Raw genomic sequence first — 25,289 nt, 5'->3', positions numbered from 1 at the left:
AATCCCCTGGGTGAAGGGCTTATGTGATAGTGTATCAGCTTCCAGACTGCAGGCTTACAGCCACCACTTGTGTGACAAAAGAATCCACGTGCGTGCCTAGAGTCTTAATGCTTTTTTCTCGGGAAGAAACAATCAGCAAACAGCATGATAATAGCAGAGGACACTAACTCACTGGCCTTCCAGGCCCCTTAGCTTCTCTGAACTCACGTACTGGAGGAGAAACTGTCATCAGACCAGGGTGACAGGACAGGCGGTTCCTCTTTAAACCTGGTACAGCATCGAATCCATTACATACACAGGCACTGCAAGGAGACAGACCACTTAGCCACCAAATCCATGTTTGCAGTGTCAAGCAAGGCTCACAGCTATGGCTAAGGATCTTATAAAACGTCAATTTGCCTTTGAAACTAAACACCAGTCATATTACCATTTTCTGATATGTGACAAGAGCATTCTAACATAACCGATACCCACGTGGACTCACAGAGGCCATTACTCACACCAGAATAGCTAAAATTCATTGAGAAGATGAAGTGTTACCGAGAATGGAGACAAATGGCACAGCTACTTTGGAGAGCAGCTTGACAATTTCGTACACATATTTTTAAATCTACACAAATCTTACGACTCAGCAATTCCACTCCTACAGACACTTAAAAAATATGTCCACAAAGACATGTGTGAGAATGATCAGAGCTACCTTTTTAAAAAGTGCCCCTAACAGGAAGTAACCCAGATGCCCATCACAAGGAACTTGGACAAACAAACCATGGTATATTCATAAAATTGATACATATCATATATCCAAATATTCACTTAGGTATACACAAGAGTAAGCTACTAATACATGCAACATCATGGGTGAACATCAAAAGCATTATCAGGCTGAATGAAAGAAGTCAGATATGAGCACACAATGACTGATTCTCTTTATAGGATGTTCATGAAAAGGCAAATGAACCTATCTAGTTCCTCAGAGGCAGGAAAAAATGAGGTGAGCTCTACAACTGTCTCCAAATTCCTACATGGAGAAAGTTTTCAGGATGCAGAGAGGGAAGGGGGAACCAGTACACCACATGGGTTAAAGGAAAGAAGTTAAGAATTCAAGCTGAATAAACCAGCAATAAGAGTTCACTAAGCAGAGCAGTGGAGAAGAGAGAGCTACAGAGAACTCTTAAGAGCTTAAGAAGGGCCCTCGGAAGCATTCAGCGCAGAACCAAAGAGCATGTGTACATGCACACCTGTTTGAGGAAGATACCCAAGGCTGGGGAAAGAACCACCACTTTAGGAAGCAGTGCTCACACAGAGCTGAAAATAGTCCTTCTTCCCACAGCCAGACCAGAAAAACCCAAAATTCAGGGAATATTGCGTAGAAAACAAGAGGATCTTGCCTCAAAAGTGAGGAATGATTAACTACAAACTGAGCACTGCTCCTGGTCTCTCCAAGTAATGTAACTGCATTCCAGAACAAAGCTCAAGGGTATCTGTAGAAATAAAAAAATACCCAACACCCAGTAAGGTAAAATTCACCATGCCTGGTACCCAATCAAAAATTATGAGGCATGGGACTTCCCCGGTGGTTCAGCAGCTGTGACTCCATGCTCCCAGCGCAGGGGGCCCTGGTTGGACCCCTGGTCAGGGAACTAGATCCCACATGCTGCAGCTAAGGATCCCAACACCACAACTAAGGACCCCACATGCCACAACTAGGGCCTGGTGCAGCTGAATAAAAACAAACACTTCTTTTTAATTACCAGGCATGCAAAGCAACAGAAAACATAACCCATAATGAGAATAATCACTCAACTGAAAGTGACCCTGAACTGACAAGAGTAAGCATACAAGATATTAACAGAGTATTATAACTACATTCCATTTGTTCAAAAAGGTAGGTAAAAAAAGATCCAAAACAAACATTTACAGAAGTAAATGTAAATATCTGATATGAAAAATATTAAAACACCGGGTAAGATTATTGACAGATTAGACACTGCAGTAGAACAGATTAGTGAATTTGAAGACAACACCATGGAAACTTACCAAAATAAAGCACAGAAAGAAAAGACAACCTATGTAAATAAACAGATAAACAAAAAGATTATCAGTGAACTGTGGGACAACTTTAAGCAGCTTATAAGTCCCTGCAAGAAAATGGGTAGGTGGAAGGATATTTGAGGAGATAATGGCTGAAACTTTTCCAAAACATGAGGAAAACTATAAACCCATAGAACAGAGAAACTCAAAAAAACCTCAAGCACAAAAAAATATGACAGAAACTACATAAGGCACATGAAAACCAAATTGCTCAAACCCAGTTATAAAGAGACAATCTTAAATGAATCTATATACAAAACTGAAACAGACTACAAATATAGAAAACAAACTTATGGTTACCAAAGAAGTATGGAGGAAAGGGAGGGATAAATTAGGAGTGGGGATTAATGAACTATTATAAATAAAACAGATAAGCAACAAGGATTTACTGTACAGCACATAGAAGTATATTCAATATCTTACATTAACCTATAATGGAAAATAATCTAGAAATATATATATATATACATAAATGAATCACTTGCTATACACCTGAAACTAACACAACACTCTAAATCAACTATACTTCAGCTGAAAAAAAAGAGATCTTAAAAGCAGCCAGGAAGGCAGGGGAGCACAGATTACACTCACCGGAGTAGGCATTAAAATAACAGTAGATTTCCCATTCAAAAAAAAGCAAGTGAAAACACAGTGTAGCAATATAAAGTACTAAGAAAAAACTGACCAATCCAGCAAAAATACACTTCAAAAATGACAGTGAATTAAAAACTTCCTAGAATATACAAGAGCTGCAATAATTTATCACTAACTGACACACACTACAAGACATGTTAAAGACAATCTGAGCAAAAGGAAAATAATATTAGATGGAAATATAGCTTTACACAAAAGAATGAAGACCACTAGAAATGATTAATTACATGGACAAATATGTAAGGTCTTTTACTTATTACTTAAAATTCATCAGAAGATAATTAACTATTTAAATAAAAACTAATAATGATACAGTGTGAGGTTTAACATAAGTAGAAGTAAAATTTATGATAAAACAGTACAAAGCTCAGGAAAGGAGGAATGGTAGTATACCACTGTAAGGCTCTCATAATATACATGAAGCAATATGCTATCACTTGAAGGCAGACTGTGACAAGCTAAAAAGGTATAACATAAACCTAAAGCAACAACTAAAATAATGAGTTGTAGGTAATAAATACAACAAAGAAGATAAAATTATTTGAAAAGTTCAATTAATGTTAAAATGGCAAAAAAAAGAAAAAGCAGTAATAAAGAACACGTAAGAGAAATGGAAAACAAGCAGCAAGACGATAGATTTAAACCTCAATATATTAGGAATCATATTAATGTAAACAGTTTAAACGTCTTAATTAAAAGGCAGGGATGGTCAAATTATATATTTTTTAAAAAAAGAATAGAAAAATATACAACGTTAGTGTTAATCAAAGAAAAGCTGAAATGACTATATTAACAACAAAGTAGATTCCAGATTAAAGAATATTCCCAGTGATGTCCATCTGAGCCACCAGGGAAGCCCCAATGATATAGAAAAGCACTACAATAATGATAAAAGGGTAAAAACATCATGAGAATATAACAAAGGTACGTATTTAATAACAAAATTCTCAAAATATATGAAACAAGAGCTGACAGAATTGCAATGAGAAATAGGCAAACACAGATAGTCAGAAATTTCATTACCCCACACTGAATTGTGTCCCCACAAAATTAGTATACTGAAGCTTTAACCTCCAATTTAACTATGTTTGAAGTTAGGGCCTTTAAAGAGATAATCAAGGTAAAATGAGGCCATAAGGATAGGGACCTACTCCAATAGGGCCGGTGACCTTTTATAAAGAAAAGGGGACACTAGGGAAGCTTGGCACACAGAGGAAAGGCCATATGAGGACACAGGGAGAAGGTGACCATACAAACTAAGGAAAGAGGGAGGCCTTAGGAAAATCCAAACTTGTCCATACCTTGATCTTGGACTTCCAACCTCCTGAACTATAAAAAAATAAACTTCTGTTGTTTAAGACACCTAGTCTGTGTTATTTCCTTATGGCAGTCCTAGCAAACTAATATAGCCTTTCTCAATAATTAATGTTATTTTTATAAATAATTGATAACTGTTGCAGAAAATAAGCAAGGATACATAAGCTTTGAACAATATTATCACTCTCTTGATCTAACTGACATCATAGAACATTTGACCTAACAGCAGTAGAATACACGTTCTTTTCAAATGCATATGGAATATTTAGTAGACAAGTCTAAGAAAATTTTAAAGTATTCAGGTTGTACTAAATATGTTCTCTGACCACAATGGGATTAAATTAGGAATCAGAAACAGAAAGATCTTAGTAAAATCCCCTAAGTATTTGGACATCAAATAACACACTTCTAAATAGTGTATAGATTAATACACCACGGCAAGGCACGGTTATTACAAACTTGTTTACATGTTTGTTTCTGCTTTTTTCAAGAGACCATATACTTTTTGATAGTAGGGCTCTTGAACTCAGTGCCTACAAAAGAGGAATGAAGGTGCTACTATCACGAAGTCCATGACATTGGCAGGGCCCTTCTGTGCTACAACCATAACCAACGCTGTTCTACAAATGGAGACACTGGGATGCAAGATCAAGACCCCGTAGCCAACGGATAAGGAATATGGGCTCAGACCCAGTCTCCACCCCGGCCTCATGCTCAGACAGGAGCAGACATTCAAGTAGCTGACACACACAGCCCTCTATCATAATTTCCCAGCTGGCACATACTTTTCCTCCCTTATATTTCAGTTATTTGTTTATAGCCTTCTCTTTTGTGTAATTTCCTACAGGCAAGACACTAGGCTCTTATCTATTTGTCTTCCAAGGCCCTGCACAGTGCCTGGCACCCTCAATTAATACTTGTCGACTGAATGAATTGGCTGTATTCTGTGAGCCAACAGGGGATACGGTGACGTTTTATTCCTTACAAATACCTTTATTACAACCAGGGAGAAAGAGGCACTGTGTTCCTGTGGTTTTCCTGCCGGCTGGGCCACAGTTAGAAACCTGGAAGAAGGAAACAGCAGAGGTGCTGTGTGGAGGTCGAAGCCATTTCAGTGGCTGGATGGTGGAGGAATTCATTTCAGATAGTGTAATAACATCTGCTCACGCTTCATCTGTACATAACATCTCCATTGTGAAGTGAGCCTAGACGGGATTAGGCTGCCTTTGTTTTCACCTGATACTGTGCTTTCATTTCTCCCAAAGAGGCGGGCCCAATGAGTGCATGGGGGACAGGGGAGGCCAAAATGCTGAAGCATTTAGCAGGCTCAGTTCAGGAATCTAAATTGCATTTAATTGTTAGGAGCAGACAGTGGGAAGGGTAGAGAGCAAGGCTGCCAGTTCCACAAGGACTCCCTGAGGGGTTCAGGGTAATTAGTGCTGGTCTTGATGGTGAGGTCTCTTTTTAGAAAGAAAAATCTCTGCAAAACTGAGCGAGGAAGTGCTCCACAGGCGTGCAGCAGGGTAACCTTTTGCTCTGCTCTGCGAAAATGCAAAACCTCACAGTCCTCTCGGTTCAATTCTCTAGGCTAATGTTGCAGTGGCAACAGTTACCCCCACAAAGCCTAAACCAGCACAATCCAAGCCTCTTTTCTTTTCAGGAGAGAGGATTTAGGTGCGTGTTTTCCTACCTGGGAAACCTTCAGTAGCATTTAAGGGGGGCTGATGCACTCAGCAAAATCACCAAGTAACTTGACTCTGAAGTTAAACACCACAACTTCCTGCGTGAGGAGAGCGGGATCCTGCCCAGAGATGCCTCCACCCACCAACAGCCAAAGGACCCCGAGCACAGGGACATCCTCTGCCTTCCACACACGGTCCCCAAGCTTCTCAGGAGTAGCGTTTGATTGTTAAACTAAAAATCAGAATGAGCAGAACTCAAAGTGATGTCAAATGGCTGACATTCTTACAACTTCTCACTCCTCAGAACCTTCATAAGTTTCCAGTACAGTGAATGCAAGAATGCAATAAATGCCTAATTATTAGGCTCAGAGAGGGAGGGGACTGCTGAACCTAGCAGGGAGCTGCCTGTGCATCTGCTCAGTTTAAGTCAAGCGCCATGGAAGACAGTCCCAGGATCAAGGGCTGTAACACGGCCCTGGGGAACTTGCACTTCTGCAACAACGCTAGAGCATCCTCACACACCCAGAGTTACAGCACCCTTTTCCTTCGCAAAGAAACACAAGCTGCTAGAAGGAAGTCCGTGAAACCGCCAATGTCCTGCTTCCATTCCAGTAAAGGAGTCCAAGGAAGTGTGTTCAAGACGGAGCTGGATTCGAAAATTAAGAGCAAAGCTGTCTCCCACTTCACGTGGGCTCACCAGGGCGCCGGCCTCCCACCAGGCAAAGCTCTACTTTCCCTCGCTCGTTCTTTCCTGCTCAAGGAACACGCGCACAGACGAACACACACGAGACACGCGTACCTAGACAAGGACACACGCGCGCTCGTGGACATACGGGCACGCGCAGAGACCAGGGAAAAAGCGCGAACATGCACGCGCAGACAGGAGTGCAAGGGCACCCGTACGCACTTGCACACTGGCGCGCAGACCAGGGTACGCGGGCACACACAAGTACACGCGCGCACCAACCCAAAAGTGCTTCCAGTCCCAGGGCTCCCATCCTGTCCCAGTTCCCATTCCCGCCGCGCCGGGGTCCCGGTCCCCGCGCCCCCCGTCGCAGAACGCCACTCACCGGGCGCCGGTGCCGGCGAGCCCGCGCCCCGCGCGCGCACCCTCCAGGCGGCCCCGGGGCCAGGGCGCGCAGCCGCATGGCCGTCCGGACCCCGCGGAGGGCCGGGCCGCGCGAGGGAGGCCGAGGCAGCCGCGGACCCCTCCCGGGTGCCGATGCCCGGCAGGTATGCCTCCTGGGCCCCTGTGTCTGGGAGTCCCAGGAGAAGTTCGACCCCGGGAGCCCTGAAATGAAGCGGTCGCCAATTCCAAGTCCACTCGGTCGTCAGGAGTCAGATGCCGTGAACAAAAGCCAGACGAATGAGCGCACGGCCCCCCGGCGCCCCTCCATCTGACACGAATTAGCGCTCCCTTCCCCCCGCCCCAGACCGCAGCTCCGGAGAAGAGGAAAAAGGCTTCTCAGCCAAACCCAGGAAAAGTGGCGAGGAAACGCCTCCTAGGACAGGGGTGGGGGGCTAACCCTCCATCGCCCTCTAACGCCCTTGGCCCTCCCACTGGATTACCCCCGCCTTTGGCTGGAGTACAACTTGACTAGGATTTCAGACCTCTCCAAGAATGCAGACCCAGGGACTTAAAATCAAAAGCCGCAGGCTCTCTGGCTTTCGGGATTTTAAATCTTGTATATTGTCCAGTAAACTTGCATCTGTAATGGTCAGCATCACCGGTAATCTATACTGCTAGCAAACAGTGGCTTTGGAGTGGAAAGAAGGAAAATTCTAATACAGAAAGGTTGTCTTTCCAGTTTGCCTCTTCAACTAATAAAAACAAGGAACAGCCTTGCCAAAGTGGGATGAGAAGCAGGTAGAGGTTCCAGCAAGCTCAAAGGAAATGACCATGGGGCCTTCCATACCTGGAGTCTGGGATCCACGGCACCCCTCCCTCTCCTTACTGTCCAGAGATCCATCCAGCTCCCAGCAAATCACATCCGAGTTTCCTCTCTGGGTCTGTGATTTTAGGAGGAAATTAAAAACCTGTTTTTAATTTATTTTAAGGAGATAAAGGTGACTGGGATGGTGGGGACAGGGTCTCACATGAAGAGGAAGCCAGACACCTGGAAAGGGGAAGGGTCCCTTAGCCTGAAGCACAACCCAGAGGGGGAAGGTGGGCCTGATCCACAGACAGAATGGCCCTTTGCCTGTTAGACCCCACAAGACTTAAGTCGTCTTGGGCAGGGCTCGTGGACCAGTGGCTCTTAGGTCTCCATCATGAGAAACTGGCGACGTTCCTGGAAAGGGGTCCCTTGACAGTGGACTTGTTCAGCTGAGGCCACCTCCTCCCTTCCGTGGGGTCCTGTAGAGGAAGCCGATGAAGAGGAGCACATGGCCTAGGGAGCTGGATGGTCTCAGACCTGCCGGCTCACTGTGTGCATAGCAGCACCATGTGCTCTAATGGCTCAGCCTGCCTCCATGCCCAGCCCAGGGTGCAACAGCACTAATGCCCCGTGTTGGCCTAATGCTCTGACTTCAGATCTTCAGCTCCGCTTGCAACTCCAAATGTCTTAGCTTTGGAGAGCAGTCTGGGTGGGCTAGACCCTGGGCCTTTATGGTTAACACATGTGCAAATTCCAGCCATCAATTCAAAGGCCGACATTAACCTCTCAGGTTCTGGCACCAAATACCCATCTTTCCATTTCTGGGGGTGGAATAGCAAAGCTGCTCTTTGACTTTCAACCACACACCAAAAAAAAAAAAGAACCAGAAACACATCATTCTGGCATCTCACCTGGCAGCCACCCATTCATTCTCATTTCACCTTCATCCTTCAAATAAGAGTATATTCATCTGTCCCTATATTCATTCATTCGTTTGTTAATTTATTTTCTAGATTCAATCATCATTATTCAGTTTCTATAAAGGAGTCAAACTAGTTTTTGTAAACACCTCTCAGTTCTATTTCTTCATACACATCCCTCAACCACATGTGATTGCAGGATCCCTAAGAATACACATCTGTATCGGACTTGAGTCCCCACCATCGAGAACAAGACGGAGCCCAGAGCTGTGTCTACAGGCTGAGCTACAAGCACACTCTTCTGCTATCTGAGGGCACACAAAGAAAACATTTTCCCAAGAATCAGCTGGATCTATCCACCAGTCTCACCCATGGAACCAGCAGGAGAAATCTCAATCCTAGCAAACAGGTAATTTTCAACTTGATAAAGCTCCTTGAACTCGTGGACGGGGCTGCACACTCTATGGAGCCCTTGGAAATGATGGTCCTGAGCACCAGCGCACCTAGGTCCATGGTTGCCAGGTTGGAAGACAAACAGATGTTTTCATAGGGACACCTGAATCTCCTCTGATTCTATTAAAAAATACATCATTCAGAAAATTCCCACACTTTATTCTTAATAATAAATACATGCATGCAATCACACCTCACAGGTGATAGCACAGTGGGCTATCACAACTCAGTGAGAATCAGGGATCACAGATAGTCCGCTGAAGTCCAGAACTTCAGAGAGCCCAAGTGAACTTCCCAAACACAAACCTGCCAGGACTCCCCGCTTTGCCTCCTGGCCCCCTCTCCAGTCCCTTTTCCCTCTAGCCTCCCACACCTCCCCTCAGAGGCAAGCTGAAGCATGAGGGTTTGGGGCCAGCTCAGCCTAGGGACCAAGCCAGCCACTCCAGCCTTGCCAGACTCACCCCACTACTATGCTGCAAGCCTAGCCTGACCCTGGTAAAGTGACAATCCTCCTTGCTTCTTGCTGGCCTGACATCTGCTTCTGAATTCTGGCTGCACTGAGTCCCCAACAACAAAGGAGGTTCTTCCTGCACAAGATGGACTTCAGGGGGCCTGGGTCCAGACTTTGAAGGCAAAGCTCCAACACCAGGCCTCGGGGCTGCATTACTATCCCGGACTGGGAACCCAGATTGGACTGGGGACACGAGCTCAGCAGTGAGTCCAACTCTAAGACAAGATGCGAGGTTGGCCCATCCAGGATCTCATCTAACTGAATGGAGGCTCCTCCCATAGGCCGTCCCAGAACGCTGATGAGCAGCCTGTGCGCCTGGCATCACAGGGACCACAGTGACAAACGACCCCCGTTTACCCAATGGTGGAAATGTCTGTATGTGGCATTATGAGGGGGGCACTGTGCCCACTCATGGGACTTCAGGGAAAATAGATGACAGGTGGGTTGAGACCTAGAAGAGAGATGGACATTTTTGAGACAGGAAAAGAACCAGGGGACCATAAGGCAGGGTGTTTGCATGAACGGAAGCACAGCATTCTTTCGGGGCATGGATGGCAGGCAGGCAGAGTCCGCATCCTAAGAACAGGCGTGGAGAGGAAGGGGGCCCCACAAAGCAAGCCAGGGCCCAACCCTGAGGGCAGCGGGAGTCTCTAGCAGTGACAGAGGAGGAGCCACATGAACAAACTATGTCCTGGGACCACTTGGCAAAGAAGTTTACTAACACAGAAAGGGAGAACATTTCACTGAAAGCCGTGCTGTGGGACTGGAATCTCATGCTGGTGTAACTCATGTTTTCAATGCAGAGACACAGATACAGAAATGAAAATTAGTGCAAATGGGCACATGTACACACACACACCCATGCACAGGCATGCACCCATACACACAGAGGCACATATAAACTCCCTAACTCCCCAGCTCTGTCTGCAGTGGGGGAGGGGGTGCCTAAAGCAGCCCCCAAGAGTAGTGGTTACATGCAGCACCCACATCCCTGTTTCCCAGTAAAAGAAATCAGGGCTCCTCGGAGACATGGCTGATTTCAGATCTGAGTCAGGGATGGTACAAATGCCAGAAGCTAAAGGAATGGTTCCAGAATGGTGGGGCCGCATGACCAGGGGGCTGAGTCGGCCTGCAGAGGCTGTCCTGGCCAGACCTGGGACAACCTGAACATCAAAATAGTGATAATACTGGATTGTGTGTATGTGTGTGTGTTAGTCACTCAGTCGTGTCCGAATCTGCAACTCCATGGACTGAAGCCCTCCAGGCTCCTCTGTCCATGGAATTCTCCAGGCAAGAATACTGCAGTGGGTAGCATTCCCTTCTCCAAGGGATCGTCCCAACCCAGGGATCAAACTCAGGTCTCCGGCATTGCAGGCAGATTTTTTATCATCTGAGCCACCAGGGAAGCCCCTAGCCCCTCCAGAAATCCCAGTTTTGCAGAGATGTCATCCCCAGCTGTTGGCAACCAGCAGAGGCTTTGGGAAGTTTAACCTAGTGAGCAATGCTCCACTATCACAGCAGAGCCAACCTCCTACGGGTGGTCCCAAACCCAAGTTATTTCCCCAAGTCGGATGTGAGAATAGAGGCATCTCATCTGGCCTGTCCCTTCTGCTAGAGCATCCAGACAGCCCTCCTGTGTGCCTGGGAACTGGCCCCTACAGGGAGGGTGTGGTTGGAAAGGAGACACTGACAGAGCACCCCGAGTCACCAAGCTTCATCTCTGGATTGAACCCCAGTCTTTTCATTCCTCCATAGTTCTGTGAACCCAAAATGTCCAGTATTCCCTAGCTTTGACCAAACCTGGCTAGACCACATCAGGAACTCTGGGTAGGGATTCTTCCCATAAGGGTCCAATGTTGCCTCCTCCGAGAGGCAGGGCCGAGATGGGCTGCAGAGGCTGCACCTTGCTATGTGTCTGCTGGTTTATATAGTCATCACCCTGGGTCTCCCATTTCTTCATTGGCTAATGAGAAGAATAAGCTCACTGAGACCTCAAACAGTTCCTATGCAGTTCACCCCAAAGCGGAAGGGCTTTGGTGTGATGCCCACCAAATATTCTTCCTCCCCTGCTAAGTCAAACCAATCAATCCTAAAGGAAATCAACCCTGAATATTCATTGGAAGGACTGATGCTGAAGCTCCAATACTTTGGCCCCTTAATGTGAAGAGCCAACTCATTGGAAAAGACCTTGATGCTGGGAAAGATTGAGGGCAAGAGGAGAAGGAGGCAATAGAGGATGAGATGGTTGGATGGCATCACTGAATCAATGGACATGAGTTTGAGAAAGCTCTGGGAGATAGCGAAGGACTGGGAAGCCTGGTGTGCTGCAGTCCATGGGGTCGAGAAGAGTTGGACACAATTTATCAACTGAACAATGACTCCTGCTAAGAGGGGTCCCTGCACAGCCAGAAGAGTTTGAAGGGCTAAGGTGAGAGGCCCCAAGTAGACAATGAGGAGAAAAATAACAGTTGCTGAGAAAGATGGGGTATTTTCAACAATATGAAGTGAAGTGAAGTGAAAGTCGCTCAGTTGTGTCTGACTCTTTGCAACTCCATGGACTATACATTTCATGGAATTCTTTAGGCCAGGATGCTGGAGTGGGTAGCCTTTCCCTTCTCCAGGGGAGCTTCCCAACCCAGGGATCGAACACAGGTCTCCCGCATTGCAGGCAGATTCTTTACCAGCTGACACTGTGTTGAAACCCAAGTGCTTGGGTTTCCCTTCTCCAGCCAATCTTCCTGACCCAGGAATCGAACTGAGGTCTCCTACATTGCAGGTAGATTCTTTACCAACTGAGCTATCAGGGAAGCCCTCAATATGAACAAGTTTTAACTATTTCTGAAACTTTTTGAAAAAGCAGACATTGCTTCTGTTTATCATCGCCACTATGAATCTGTATCTGTACTCCCAGAACGGGTGTGAGGCAGGCACGACTGGGTCTTATCTTGCTGTGGGGAAGGTAGGACTTTGGGGTAACTCCCCCATACCTGGTCACCCTCAAACTCAGTGAGGCCACGATGGAGCTGGGATTGCACCCAACCCCATCAACGTGTTCTCAAAGAGAGTTTAATAATTAAAATCTGATTTGAATTCCAACAAAAGCAAGTTTCCCAGCCTGGTATGATGCTCCTGACTTGAAGAAATCTCTCCTTCACCCAGATCATGTCCCAAGATGCTTCCAGCACATGAAAAGAGCGTTTCCTGTAAATAACAATGCTTGTCGCAACTCGGAAAAAAGACAGCAAAATCTCCATCCAGGCCCAGAGAGCAGGAATCAACGTCCACCAGAGGAAGACACTGTCTGTCCAGGTCAGACAGAAGCCACACTGCCTGGGCACTGCCCCATCACAGGCTTTCTCTGTGTGTCCCCAGGCCCCACCCCCACGCACAATAAACTCTGTGTGTCCTCCAGGAACCCAGGCTGTGCTGGATACACATTACTGGAGGAATGAATGACTATAAATCAATAAAGACAGATGCCAGGTTTTAAGCCAGTGGTCCCTAGAGGCCACACCCGTGGTCACACCTGGGTTGGGCCTTGGAACTTGTGGCCTCATGTCTGCTGCCCTTTGACTTCTGATTAGCTGATTGACAATGATTCACAGCCCCATTCACCCACCTTCCATTCGTTCCCCATAGTTCACTGTGTGGGAGGGACAGAGAGTTGATAAAGCCTGAAGAGGAAAGTGGTCCCATGATGAGAAAGCTTGGGGTGGGGGGCACTGGGAGCCAGACTCAAAAGCAGACTTGACTGTGGAGAAAATGGGGAGTCAGAGGGTTATAGCAAAGGGGCAGGAGAGGGCAGAGGGGCTGGGGGGCAGACCTCCTACAAAACAGGCCAGCAGAGTGGGGACGGGTGTTTCAACCAGGACCTTAGTGGTGGTGGCAACAGGAAGAATGGGAGCTGACTCGAGGCGGGTCACGAGCACCAAAGATGGGCTGGGAATTAAGGGAGAATGATCTGGTTTGGTAGACCGGACCGAGACCAGGACTCAGAAATTGTCAGCACTTACTGGAGGAAGGGGGCTTCTGATCTTTCATTACTGGCATGATTTTGCTACAGTCTCAGGTGGGGTAGGTGGGGGTGGACCCCCGTAGGCACAGGTGCGGGGCTCTGCTCGCTAGCCCTCCAGGCTCCTCTATCACAAGTGCAGGGTCTCAGGGACCACCTACTGTTCAATCAGCTGACCAATCCACTGTGCACCCACTGTGCGTGACTTTGGGATGGCCAAGGTCAAGGACACAAGCCAAGGTCACCACCTGCAAGAAGCACTCAGTCTGGCCTCCAGGAAACCTCTGTAAGGGGTACTGCCACCACCCCCCTCCACAGTGGGCTTCTCCCAGTGCTTAGCCACCCCGTGCATAGTAACATTCGTGTCTGTTGCCCTTGGCAAGCGAAACGCATAACAATGTCTTGACCCTTTACCCAGCTGGCAGGGTGTAAACCTGGATGACAGCAGGTGATCACAGCAGCCTTGACTCTCAATCCCTGACAGTCAAGCCTCACCAACTTTTCTTCCTGCGCTGACTCCCCAGCAGACACAGAGGCTGCAAGGCACCCATCTTTAAAGACAGCCCCCCTGCAGGCTTCCCTGGTGGCTCAGTGGTAAAGAATCTGCCTGAAAATGAGGAGACACAGGATGGATCCCTGCTCCAGGAAGATCCCACGTGTCTTGGAACAATTAAGCCCATGCACCACAGCTATTGAGCCAGCACTTTAGAGCCCAGGAGTCACAACCTCTGAGCCCACGCACCACAACTACAGAAGCCCGTGCACCCTAGAGCTTGTGTTCCACAACAAGAGAAGCCACTGCAATGAGAGCCTGCACACCTCAACCAGAGTAGCCCCTGCTTGCCACAACTAGAGAAATGCCTGCGCAGCACGAAGATCCAGCACAGCCAAAAATATAATTAGTTTTAAAAAATTATTAAAAAGCAGACACATCACTGTGCTGACAAAGGACTGTATAGTCAAAGCTATGATTTTTCCAGTAGTCATGTATGGACACGAGAGTTGGACCATAAAGAAGGCTGAATGCTGAAGAATTGATGCTTTGGAACTGTGGTACTGAAGAGGACTTTTGAGAGTTCCTTTGGACTGCAAGGAGATGAAACCAGTCAATCTTAAAGGAAATCAACCCTGAATACTCATTGGAAGGACTGATGCTGAAGCTGCGGCTCCAATGCTTTGGCCACCAGATGTGAAGAGTCGACTTATTGGAAAAGATGCTGGGAAAGATTGAAGGCAGAAGGGGATGACAGAGGATGAGATGGGTACATAGCATCACCAATTCAATGAATATGAATTTGAGCAAACTCTGGGAGACAGTGAAGGACAGAGGAGCCTGGTGTGCTGCAGTCCATGGGGTCACAAAGAGTCGGAAACAACTTAGTGACTAACAACGACAACAAAAACTTTTTTAAAAAGAAAGAATAAAAAGATGTCCCTTGTGACCTCCAGCCCCTGCCACCATCATGGCTCATTTCAAAATCCTCTTCTAGGGAAACTCCTTCAAGGGTTGGCTAGAGTCCACGTCCACTGCCCAGGTTCCACGCCTGGGACTGACAACCAGAATTTCCTCTCCATCCTCCCAAACTGCCCACCAGTCCCCACCGAGCTCATCACACCCAGCTGCTCCTCATCCACCCCAGTTGCCAGCTCACCTGGCTGCTACCCACATGCCACACTTCCCTCTCCTAGCTCCCAGGCCCCCACGTCCTAGGTACCTTCTCTTCCTTGGGTCCTGCTCTTATTTCCCTTGGACAGTCCTTGTCCCCTGGGCACGTCTAAGTGTCCTCAACTCTCCTCTGTGCACACTCCCCCCAGCTGTCCCCTCCAGCCTATCCTGTCATCGTTGATGACACCCCACGTCCCCTCCAGCCCTTCCCTCTGACCTGCTGAGTCCTGGGTATCACTGCTCCACGCCTCCACCGGGCCATCCCCTGAACACCATTAACCCAGCCCCCCAAGTCAGAACTCTGGGTTGTCTCCTCACAAGTACCATACAGCCACCCTGCCAGCAAGCCTTTCAAAACGAATTCCCAAAAGATCTTTCTCTGGTCTCCATCCCCACCACACCTGGCCCCCTATCAGCAAGCTAACTGGCTCTCTGCATCCACAGGCCCTGCCTTAATAGGAATCGGGACTTAACGAAGCACAGCACACTCCCTAGCTTTCACAAGCACACTTTAACCAGAAAATCCCAACCTTCTGACCTTGGGCCCATAGACCATTTGAGCCAGCCCATGACCACCCTGGACCTGTTCAAGGACCCTGCTCTTTTCCCACCTGCTCGGTAAACTGCTGTCTCAGAACGTTTGCACCTGCTGTTCCTGCCACCTGCAACTCACCCGTGCAGCTTACTCTTCACTTCCTTCAAATCTCTGCCAAAACGTTACCCTCTCTGAGAGGCCTTGCATGACACCCTACGGAGATAGCCCTCCCACCTCTGCCCATACTCACGCTCCTCATGTGGCCTGGTTATCCTTCAGTGTCCTTCCGGCTACCTGAGTTCCTGTCCTGGGAGCATTGTGGATGGATTTACTACCTGTCCATCCAAGAGGGCAGGGACCCCATGTGCCTGGCTGGCGTGGGATTCCCCATGCCTGAATCAGCACTGAGCATAGACCGAGTGATGAATGAATGAATGTGCTCCTCACGGCCCTCGGCAGGCCCCTCACTGACCCCTTCAGGCCTCCCCGCCTCTCAGAGCCCAGTTGCTGCATCTGGCCCCTCTGGCAGGGCGCCCACCTGGTCTCCTCTCTCCCCTCCTGCCTGCTACCCGGAGGCCCTTCATCCCAAATGCCAAAACACATCTCCCTGCAGGGCCCTCTCAAGGTGACACGGGTGAGGTCCACTGGCCCCCAGCCCATTAAGCACGTACAGTGTTCCATGCTCGCCTCTCCAAGCGTGTCACACGTCATCACAGGAAGACCCTCTTGCTGCAAAAATGAAGGCTGGAACTGGAATGAGGGATGCAACCCTGGGCTCCCACCCAGCAGCACCCACAGGACAGCTCAGAATACTGCCCTTTGCAAAGTGAAACACACAAAGCAAGGCAGTAGCCGCCAGACCACAGGGACCCTGTCCCAAAGCAGGAGAAGCACAAGACATACTTACACAGCATCTCAATCGTCAAGGCGCAAGCAAACAAAATCTACATCTCTTCATGTAAAACATGAATGGGGTGTGCGATTCCACACAGGAACATGTTCTAAAGCAATGAGCACACAGGTAGATCAAGATTTAGATGGAAGGCCATTCCTCACAGAAGTATCCACAGCAGGAGAAACTGGACGCAGCTTCAGCATCCAATGAAGAGCTGACTCATTAGAAAAGACTCTGATGCTGGGAAAGATTGAAGGCAGGAGGAGAAGGGGATGACAGAGGAAGAGATGGTTGGATGGCATCACCGACTCAATGGACATGAGTTTGGGCAAGCTCTGGGAGATGGTGATGGACCGGGATGCCTGATGTGCTGCAGTCCACGGGGTCACAAAGAGTCGGACACGACTGAGCGACTGAACAACAACAAAATTGCCTGAGACAATTTGATGGCACTAACACACAGGAATCTTTAAGAGTATACCGTCATAAAAGGCAGCAATCAGGTCCATACTCTGACATGGAAATACCTACAATAGATTGAGAGAGGCACGGAAGAATCTAAGTTTTGATCGTTCCCACCAGTCTTTCCCCGCTCCAGGGACGTCTTGCCACCTGAAGGAGAACTGGTTATGGGGTGACTGAGATCCTCCAGGTTCACTCCCAGCCCAGGAGTGTAAACCACTCTGCAGAGGGGCAGCCAGGGCTCAGTCTCCTTGGCTGCCAGGTAAACACCAGGAGCACTCCCTGGAACACCTGGCCCCCAAAGGAGTCTACTCATTGCAGTGCCCCCACTGCCTCTTTCTTGACAGGCAAACAGGGCCCCCTGCCACCCAGCAGACAGACAAGCCTAGGGTCCAAGCCTGGGCACTGCTGGGTCCCTCCCCATGTGCGCATCCCCCTCAGGACCCTGACCATGTGTCCATGTGCTGGCACTGGACGCCAGCAACGGAGCATGAGCAAAATAAGGACTTTGTCCTCACAGGGCCCACATTCCAGGAGGTACCCAGGCAGGCCACAGAGACAACATACGGCATATGCCAAATGCTCTGGAAAAAATTAAGCCAAGTGAAAAAGACAGAAAGTCATGCCAGGGACATGTAAGGGCAGGGTGCTTCTTCATCAAGGGCGATTTGATATTTTATATACAGGTGACTGAGGGGCTTCCCAGGTAGTGCTGGTGGTAAAGAACCTGCCTGCCAATGCAGCAGACATAATAAGAGACACAGGTTTGATCCCTGGGTCAGGAAGATCCCCTGGAGGAAGGCATGGCAACCCACTCGGGTATTCTCACCTGGAGAAGCCCAGGGACAGAGGAGCCTGGTGTGCTACAGTCCATGGGGTCGCAAAGAGTCGGACAGAATGAAGAGACTTAGCATGTGTGCATGCACACCCAGAGGACTGAGAAGAGGCCATGGACATAGAAGCCTAAGGAACACCAGGGCCATAGGTGGACAGGAGCCACTGCAGGTCATGCCCAGGGCAGGGGTAGGGGACAGAACGGGCTCCAAGGTGGCAAGGGGACCAGGCCAATGCAAGGACTTGACTTGCGAGAAACAGAGCTAACCAGAGTGCTGTGAGCACAGGAGGGCTGTGAGGTGACACAGAGATTGGAGGGCGGGACAGGTGGCAGCAGTGTGACAGAGAGCCCCCAGCAAGGGACGACGGCAGCTGGGAGCTGGCACCAGGTGGTGGCAGGGGCCAGGCCCGGGGTTCCGCAGCCCAAACCCGCTCTGACGTGGAGGGTGGCAGGGTTCCCTCTTGCTTAGTGCTGACAAAACCAGAGAGGAGACCACAGAGCGAGGGGACGTACAGACTTTGGCCCAAAACTCCAATGAGGAGCCATCTGAACAAGACAGCTCACTATCCAGGGAAGCACTTTAGAAAGTGACGTGACCGTATAGATCAAAAACTACAAAAACGGTCACACTCCTGGCCTCGCTCTCTCAATCCCTGTGAATTCCAGTTAAGGAGGTGTTAGAAGACAGAGGTGCCAAGCAGGAAGGGGCAATGTCATCATCGTCAGTCACAGTGAGAGGTAAACCAAATCCATAAAGGGACGGAGCCACACGGTAACCCCAGCACCAAGGAAGAATATGCCAGTGAGCAAATCCATAACCAGAAATATTACATAGACATGAGACATCACACTGCAGAGACAATGCAATAACAAAGAATATGTCTGCTAAGGCACGTTAAGAGGCATTGTGCAAAGAGCTTCAACAATGTATCTTCGTCCAGAAAGACGGATGGGCGGGCACAGTAGAAGGAAGCAGGCTTTCTTCCCTTCCTCTCCGCATGCACACAGTACAGTGTTGTAGTTGTATCTGTTGTGGTTGTGTCTTTATCATTTTCTCTTTTTTTTAAGGAAACATTTAAATAGACATTGAAAAGGAGCAGCGAGCTTATTTATTTGCATACACCCCATTCCAGGCACATTCTTCTGAAACATCTCATTCATTTCTTTTTTTCATTATTTTTCCCCTGAGGTTATTTTGGCTGCAAGATGAATTCTCACAAAATAACAGGGGCTTGACAAATAAAAGAACTGCTCAAAGCATTCATGTTAACCTTGCCAAGCCAGGAAGCAGTCTGGAGTTCAGCATGTGAGTGAGCTCCAGAAATGATTTGCCTGAGGAACGAAAACAATAGCAACAACAACCTCCGCCAAAAGGTTCTCTGCTTCCATTGCAGAAATCGACAGGGACTTCCCTGGCGGTCCAGACTTCGCACTTCCACTGAAGGGAACACAGGATCGATTCCTGCCCAGGAAACTAAGGTCCCACATGCTGCCAGGTGCAGCCAAAGGAAAAAAAAAGAGAGAGAGGGAAATGGACAATGGCATGTGCATAGACCTATATACGTGTATGCGTTACTTACACATGCTTTGCATGTGAATACATATAGATATGTATACATGCATACACATGCACACACATGTATACATAAGATACTCATTACATAGATGCGTGTATGCATATATGTGTGTGCATATGTGAGCACAAGCACGCAACACGTGCACAGAAATGTTCACAGACGCACATGTGCAGACACACAGCACGTGTGTATGCCTGCCTGCATGCCTGTGTGCACATACACACACATCCACAAACGGGGAGGCAAGCAGGTGGGGTTTTTTTGTGAGGGGCACATTCAGATCCTCCTAAACCCTGTTACCTTCTTTTATAAAATAAACCCCACTGACTCCTGGACAGTGAGATATTCCACTCAGAACATGGTCGACTGCATGGGCTTCTGGAGAAACTTTTAAGTCAAAATGTGATCTTTTAAAGATTCCTTTTATTTAATCAAACAGAAGTTGGCTACCCTGAGGCAGGCCCAGAATATTTTCAATTCCCTGGTCCCAGACCCTAGAGTCTGTCCTGGCTGTCCACAGCCACTCTCGCCCCACCTGCTCACAGCCCATCCTGGAGCATCAGCGGTCACCACAGGGATGTTCTGTGCAACCTGAGAGGACAAAATGACTTTCCTCATCATTTGCTTGAATTTCTTTTTTAACCCAATAACTGTGCCCTGCTATGAGCTTCTCTCGTCGGTGGGAGAACCTCTAAGCCACACTTCCTAAGCAGAGTGAAATAAAGCTTCAGCCTACTTCCCAGACAAAGGCTGTGGGGATGAGATGAGATTTCTAAAGTGGGCATGCAGTGCAGACCCCTGGCTGGCCACCCACACCTTCTTGCATGCCTGGCATGAACGCCAGACCCCAGTGGTAAGGCTCCTTCCACAAGTGCACTGGTCGGGGTTCGACTCCCGTGGGTCTTGGTGTGGAGGGGGCTGCCCCCACTCCCCCACCTGAAGAGAAGCAGGCCCTGTGCCCATGCTGAATCGCCCAGGAAGGCTGCCAAGAGCAGGAGACAGAGTGAGAGCAGGAGGGGGAGCCACGGGGGACACCCTGACCCAGAGGCTCTGACCTTCCTGGGAACGCCCACCAATCTGAACCAGGCTTGAGCCAACCATGGGCTCCACTGTGTTTGGGAAACTTCTTAGGCATCTTATTCAAAAGGGTTGACTTTGTCGTCTCTCTGGTCTTCACACCCACGTACACAGAATGTGAATGCCTCGCCCGACGGGTCACCTCAACCACCACTATCAGTCCTGCCCGTGCCAAGTTCACACAAGGGCCTTTTTACCCAAACATGAGTTCGTTTAAGCCAGTCCTCCTCCCGACCCTTCAAAGACGTCTGCCTTTTAATCTTTCAAACACAAGAAAAGAATATCCACAAGGTATAATGACCAAAACGCCCCTGTCAGTCCACGGAATTTTTCCCAACTTTTTGACAGCAATACCCAGTAAGAAGAACATTTCAACCAGCATCCTGGTGAAACACATATTGATTCATATATAAAAAACTGAAAAACAATTTTTTTTTAACCTTACAACCTGTAGAATAGTCTGGAATTTTTTTCATCCTAGTTCATTTCTTTCAAGTACTGAGTGATTTCTCTAGCCACGAATAATTGGAGAGATGTCAAGGGCATTTGGAAATAAAAGGAATCTTTTTCCTTTCAATCGTCACCACAAGTGGGACGGTCACCAACTTTCACAGGGAGGGGGATAGAGATGCAGTGCAATTTCTGGGGCAAACCCTCCAACAAAGAATTATTCCACCAAAATGCAATGAAGCGTGTGCTTGAGGGGTGGCGCCCGCTGTTCAAAAGCATGTATCGTGGAATTTCCCAGAGAAAGTCTACCAACTGGAAGGATGTCCTATTTCAGGAGCTCAGGGTAGGAGGTGGGTGGTAAGCAGGCCTCCAGGAGACGTGCCATCTTTCTGTCAGTCAGTCCTGAGCCTCAGGACCATCCCACCCCCATCAACGAGGCCCCAGCAGGTCTTCCCCCTTCAGACAGGGCAATGCTTCCTGCAAGCAAGAGGAAAGAAGCGCTTCCAATTTCAGAGCCCTGTGTGGGTTCCCAGCATAACAGGGGAAAGAGAATTTGTTGTCCTGATGGTAGCAAGCTGCAGCAAGTCCAGGGCACCGGAGATCAAAGGGGCTGGGCCACCTCCAGGTAATCCCCACCAGGAATGCTTCCTCTGCTCACACTGTTTTCTCTTCTTTTCTTAGCCCGAGGCTAAATGCAAAGCTCGCATCTGTGCCCCCACTTTCAGGCTCACCAGGAACTCCCAGACTCTGGGTGCCCCACCTTCCTCACCAGTGTCTATAGGCACAGATTTCACAGAGCCTGACGGGGTACACTTCCTGCTACAGCTACATGGTGTGTGGGGCAGGAAAGGGCACCAGGTTTTCATTCTAAGGACACAGGGCGGAGGCCCACCTTTGCCTTCACTTGCTTGCAGAATTCAATTGTGTTTCCTCCCTAGAAAAACTGGGACAGAATCATCCCAGCCCCACTCAGCAGGAATAGGACAGGGGTGTGACCGGTACAGAGGTACTGGCCTCACTAGTGGTCCCACACATCTCCATCCCTCAGTGCCCGCTTGGGGGTTCCCCTGGCGTGTCCCCCTGTGTAAGCCCAGCTAGAAAACCTAGCTCTGACACCAGATGGAGCCTCCTTACACAGAAGGAGGGGGCTCTGCAGGACCTTTGGGACCAGGGCATGGGAAAACCAGCTGAAACCTCCTAGAGCCCAAAACCACTCCCCAGTAGGCTGTTCACTGCACTCTTCAAGGCATATGCTAAGTAAATATGAAACACTGAGCAAGCATGCTCAGATATATATAATGAGGGTGGACATTCCCCAGGATGGCTATACCCCAGGACGGCTGTCCCCCAGGGACAGTGTTATGACATTCACCACTGGTGAGTCCCCAGGACTTTCTGGCACACAGAAGTGACTCGGCTGCTCGTGCACCAAGAATGGAGACCCAGATGCCAGGACAGATGAGAGGACATAGGGACATCTTGCCAGCTGAGAGGCGGCACAAGAAACTGACCTCCTCTTTGTAATCATCATGACCCACCCAGCAAGAGAGGACAGGCTTCCTGCTCTCCCAGCTTCAAGGCCTCCATCAAGGTCAAGGGCGTGACCCCTAACCCTCCCTCAACACATCACAGGGTGCTGAAGGCTGCTCCCACCCAATCTATCTCTGTCCACCCACCCCTTCCACCCATGCCAGGCCCTCCCGCCCGCCACCTGGCGTCTTCTACAAGAGAGGAAGGCTGCAGAGCAGATGGACAAATAAGGACTTAAGAGAGGCCAGTGCAGTGTGGGGCCTTGTTACGATCCTAACACAACTACTAGAAAAGTCATTTTAAAGCAGTCAGGGAAATCTGAATACAGATTTCCAGCAATGAGTGTTAAGTCGCTTGTGTCCAACTCTTTGCGACCCCATGGACTGTGGCCACCAGGATCTTCTGTCCATGGGATTCTCCAGGCAAGAATACTGGAGTGGGTTGCCATGCCCTCCTCCAGGGGTTCTTCCTGACCCAGGGACTGAACCCATGTCTCTTACATCTCCTGCATCAGCAGATGGATTCTTTACTGCTAGCACCACCACACAGTAACTACTCAGAAGAGCAAGGACTCTCAAAGCCAACATTCCCAAGAACTTGTGAAATGTCACCTTCAAGGGAGTGGTGATAAGAATCAGAGAAATTTAAATAATATCCACACTGACTAACTACAACACATGTGTACTATCCCCCCAGGGCATAGGCACCTCTGTCCAAGGTTGCCTTGGGAACATGTCTTTGTCCCTGAGAGGACAGCTGTTGACCCAGACTGTACCACCTGGTCCTCCTATTCCTTCTAACTCACTAGCAGGAGGGGGCTATGCCATGAGTCCAGTGCATGAACGGACCCCCAGATCCACAAGGCAGCACCCTGTCTGCCCCCAGGTCAAGAAGGCATCAGAACCAGGACATCTGGGCATCCCTGGGCCCACACTGCCCACTGGAGATAGCATACAAGCCACATTTTATGTAGTTTTCCAATTTCTGGTAGCCACATTTGGAAAAGAAACAGATGATAGCAATTTTAATGATATATTTTACTTAACCCAATATATCCAAATGGTTACTTTTTTCACCATGCAATCAACACGAACATTACTCAGGAGATATTTTACCTTTTTTTTTTTTGGTACTGTCTTCGAAATCTTCTGCGCATATTATGCTGTCAGCACATCTCAGTTTAGCACTAAATTTCTGAGTTAAAGTGAAATATAATCCCAGCAAAACAATAAAGTTGTGTGCAATGGAAAAATAACAGTACTCTGCTAACAGCTTTTAAATTTAAATGACTTAGAATTAACAAGGAATCTGAAATTCCCTTCCCCAGTCACACTGGCCATGTTTCACGCACATGGCCAGCATCAACATACTGGACAAGCAGCTCCAGGCTCCTGAGAACACTGAACTCAGCAGAACCTGTTCACTCATCAGTTTCAGATGAAGACGATGCAAAACACCAAGGAGGCAGCACAGATGGTCTCTGTGAGGGTGTGCTGAATTAGCAGTGCTGGCGCAGGTTCTATCCAGTCATGGGAAGCCCAGGGTCCCCATGGGGCCCCCAAGGGAAGCCAGCAGGGGAAAACACACCTTGGCAGGCACAGGGGACTGGAATAGATCTGAATGTCTTTTGGCCCTACAGGACCCTAGAGTTCGAGGACAATATTCCAGGGTTTTATCTTTGTATCTAAGTGGTACACTTGGAGTAGCATGCTTATGTTCTTTGGGATGTTCCTCGGGATGTTCCTCCTGCAGACCTGAGTTTGTCATGCTGCCCCTGGCCACCACTGAGGCTCTTATAGACTTTGCTCCACTTCTCTACTATGTTGGTTGCAGGATGTGACTGAGGACTCTGCAGGGACTCTACAGAGGCATTCCCTCAAGATTCGGATTTGGAAAAACTTGTTTCTGATTCTCCTGTCTGTTTTTCTCCAGTTCATTTATTTTTATCATATAGATACAATGAAACAATTAGAAACAACTGTTTCCCTTACCCAACTGGTTGCCAGATAAATCACTGTGGTACACAGAATTTTTTAAATATCCATTGGACACTGACATTCCATGGGCTACATGGGCTTCTCAGATCTATTATTTTCTCTCTTTCTCTCTGTATTTCCTTTTGACTATTTAATCATCTTTATATGCGTGCATGCGTGCTAAGTCGCTTCAGTCATGTCTGATTCTTTGCAACCCTATGTACTGTAGCCCACCAGGCTCCTCTGTCCATGGGATTCTCCAGGCAAGAATACTGGAGTGGGTTGCCATGCCTCCTCCAGGGGATCTTCCCAACCCAGGAACTGAACCCATGTCTCTTATGTCTCCTGCATTGGCAGATGGGTTCTTTACCACTAGTACCACCTGGGAAGCCCCCAGTCTTCACACATAGATACTTCCGCATGCTTTTCAAATCATTCTGGAAATCTAGCAAGGCACTAAGTCATGGAAATAAAGTTAAAATTCAGTGGGTTTAGAACATGGACTTGGAGGTTTCAAGGATGAACATAACAAGCACATTTATGTCTGTGGTTAAAAGACATGTGTCTGGGCATCCTGGGCTCCAGGCTCCTACCCAGGACAGCAGCATGCAAGCACCACACTCCCACACAAACACCAGCAAGATTGCGGACACCAGACCAGAGGCCCAGCCCTCAGCTGAGCCGTGCCAGTTCCAAAAATACTTTCTTCTTCTAGATCACCATAAACTAAAATTATCTTCACAAACCTCACCACCTCCTCTTCCAG

At 48.3% G+C, this 25,289-nt stretch overlaps 1 protein-coding gene across 7 annotated transcripts in view; it reads right to left on the bottom strand.

Annotated features, from left to right (window-relative positions):
* Positions 1 to 25,289, bottom strand: part of TNS3 (tensin 3) — a 223,622-nt gene that overhangs the window by 179,322 nt on the left and 19,011 nt on the right. Inside the window, exon 1 of one of the 7 annotated variants that reach the window (XM_055421058.2) lies at positions 6,818 to 6,946. The exons of 4 other annotated variants lie outside the window; for them this stretch is intronic. In XM_055421058.2, coding sequence (XP_055277033.2) covers positions 6,818 to 6,895 — 78 coding nt within the window. In that variant the 5' untranslated portion in view covers positions 6,896 to 6,946. Of the gene's footprint in view, positions 1 to 211; positions 496 to 6,817; positions 6,947 to 25,289 lie in introns of those variants that run through there. 2 more of the 7 variants (XM_055421057.2, XM_055421059.2) reach the window with 2 other exon arrangements.

This window comes from Moschus berezovskii, chromosome 3, assembly GCF_049115385.1.
Source record: "Moschus berezovskii isolate FMDL1 chromosome 3, NW_MosBer_1.0, whole genome shotgun sequence".
Taxonomy (NCBI): domain Eukaryota; kingdom Metazoa; phylum Chordata; class Mammalia; order Artiodactyla; family Moschidae; genus Moschus; species Moschus berezovskii.
The sequence above is the reverse complement of the archived record's forward strand: the minus strand, read 5'-3'. Positions and strand labels throughout refer to the sequence as shown.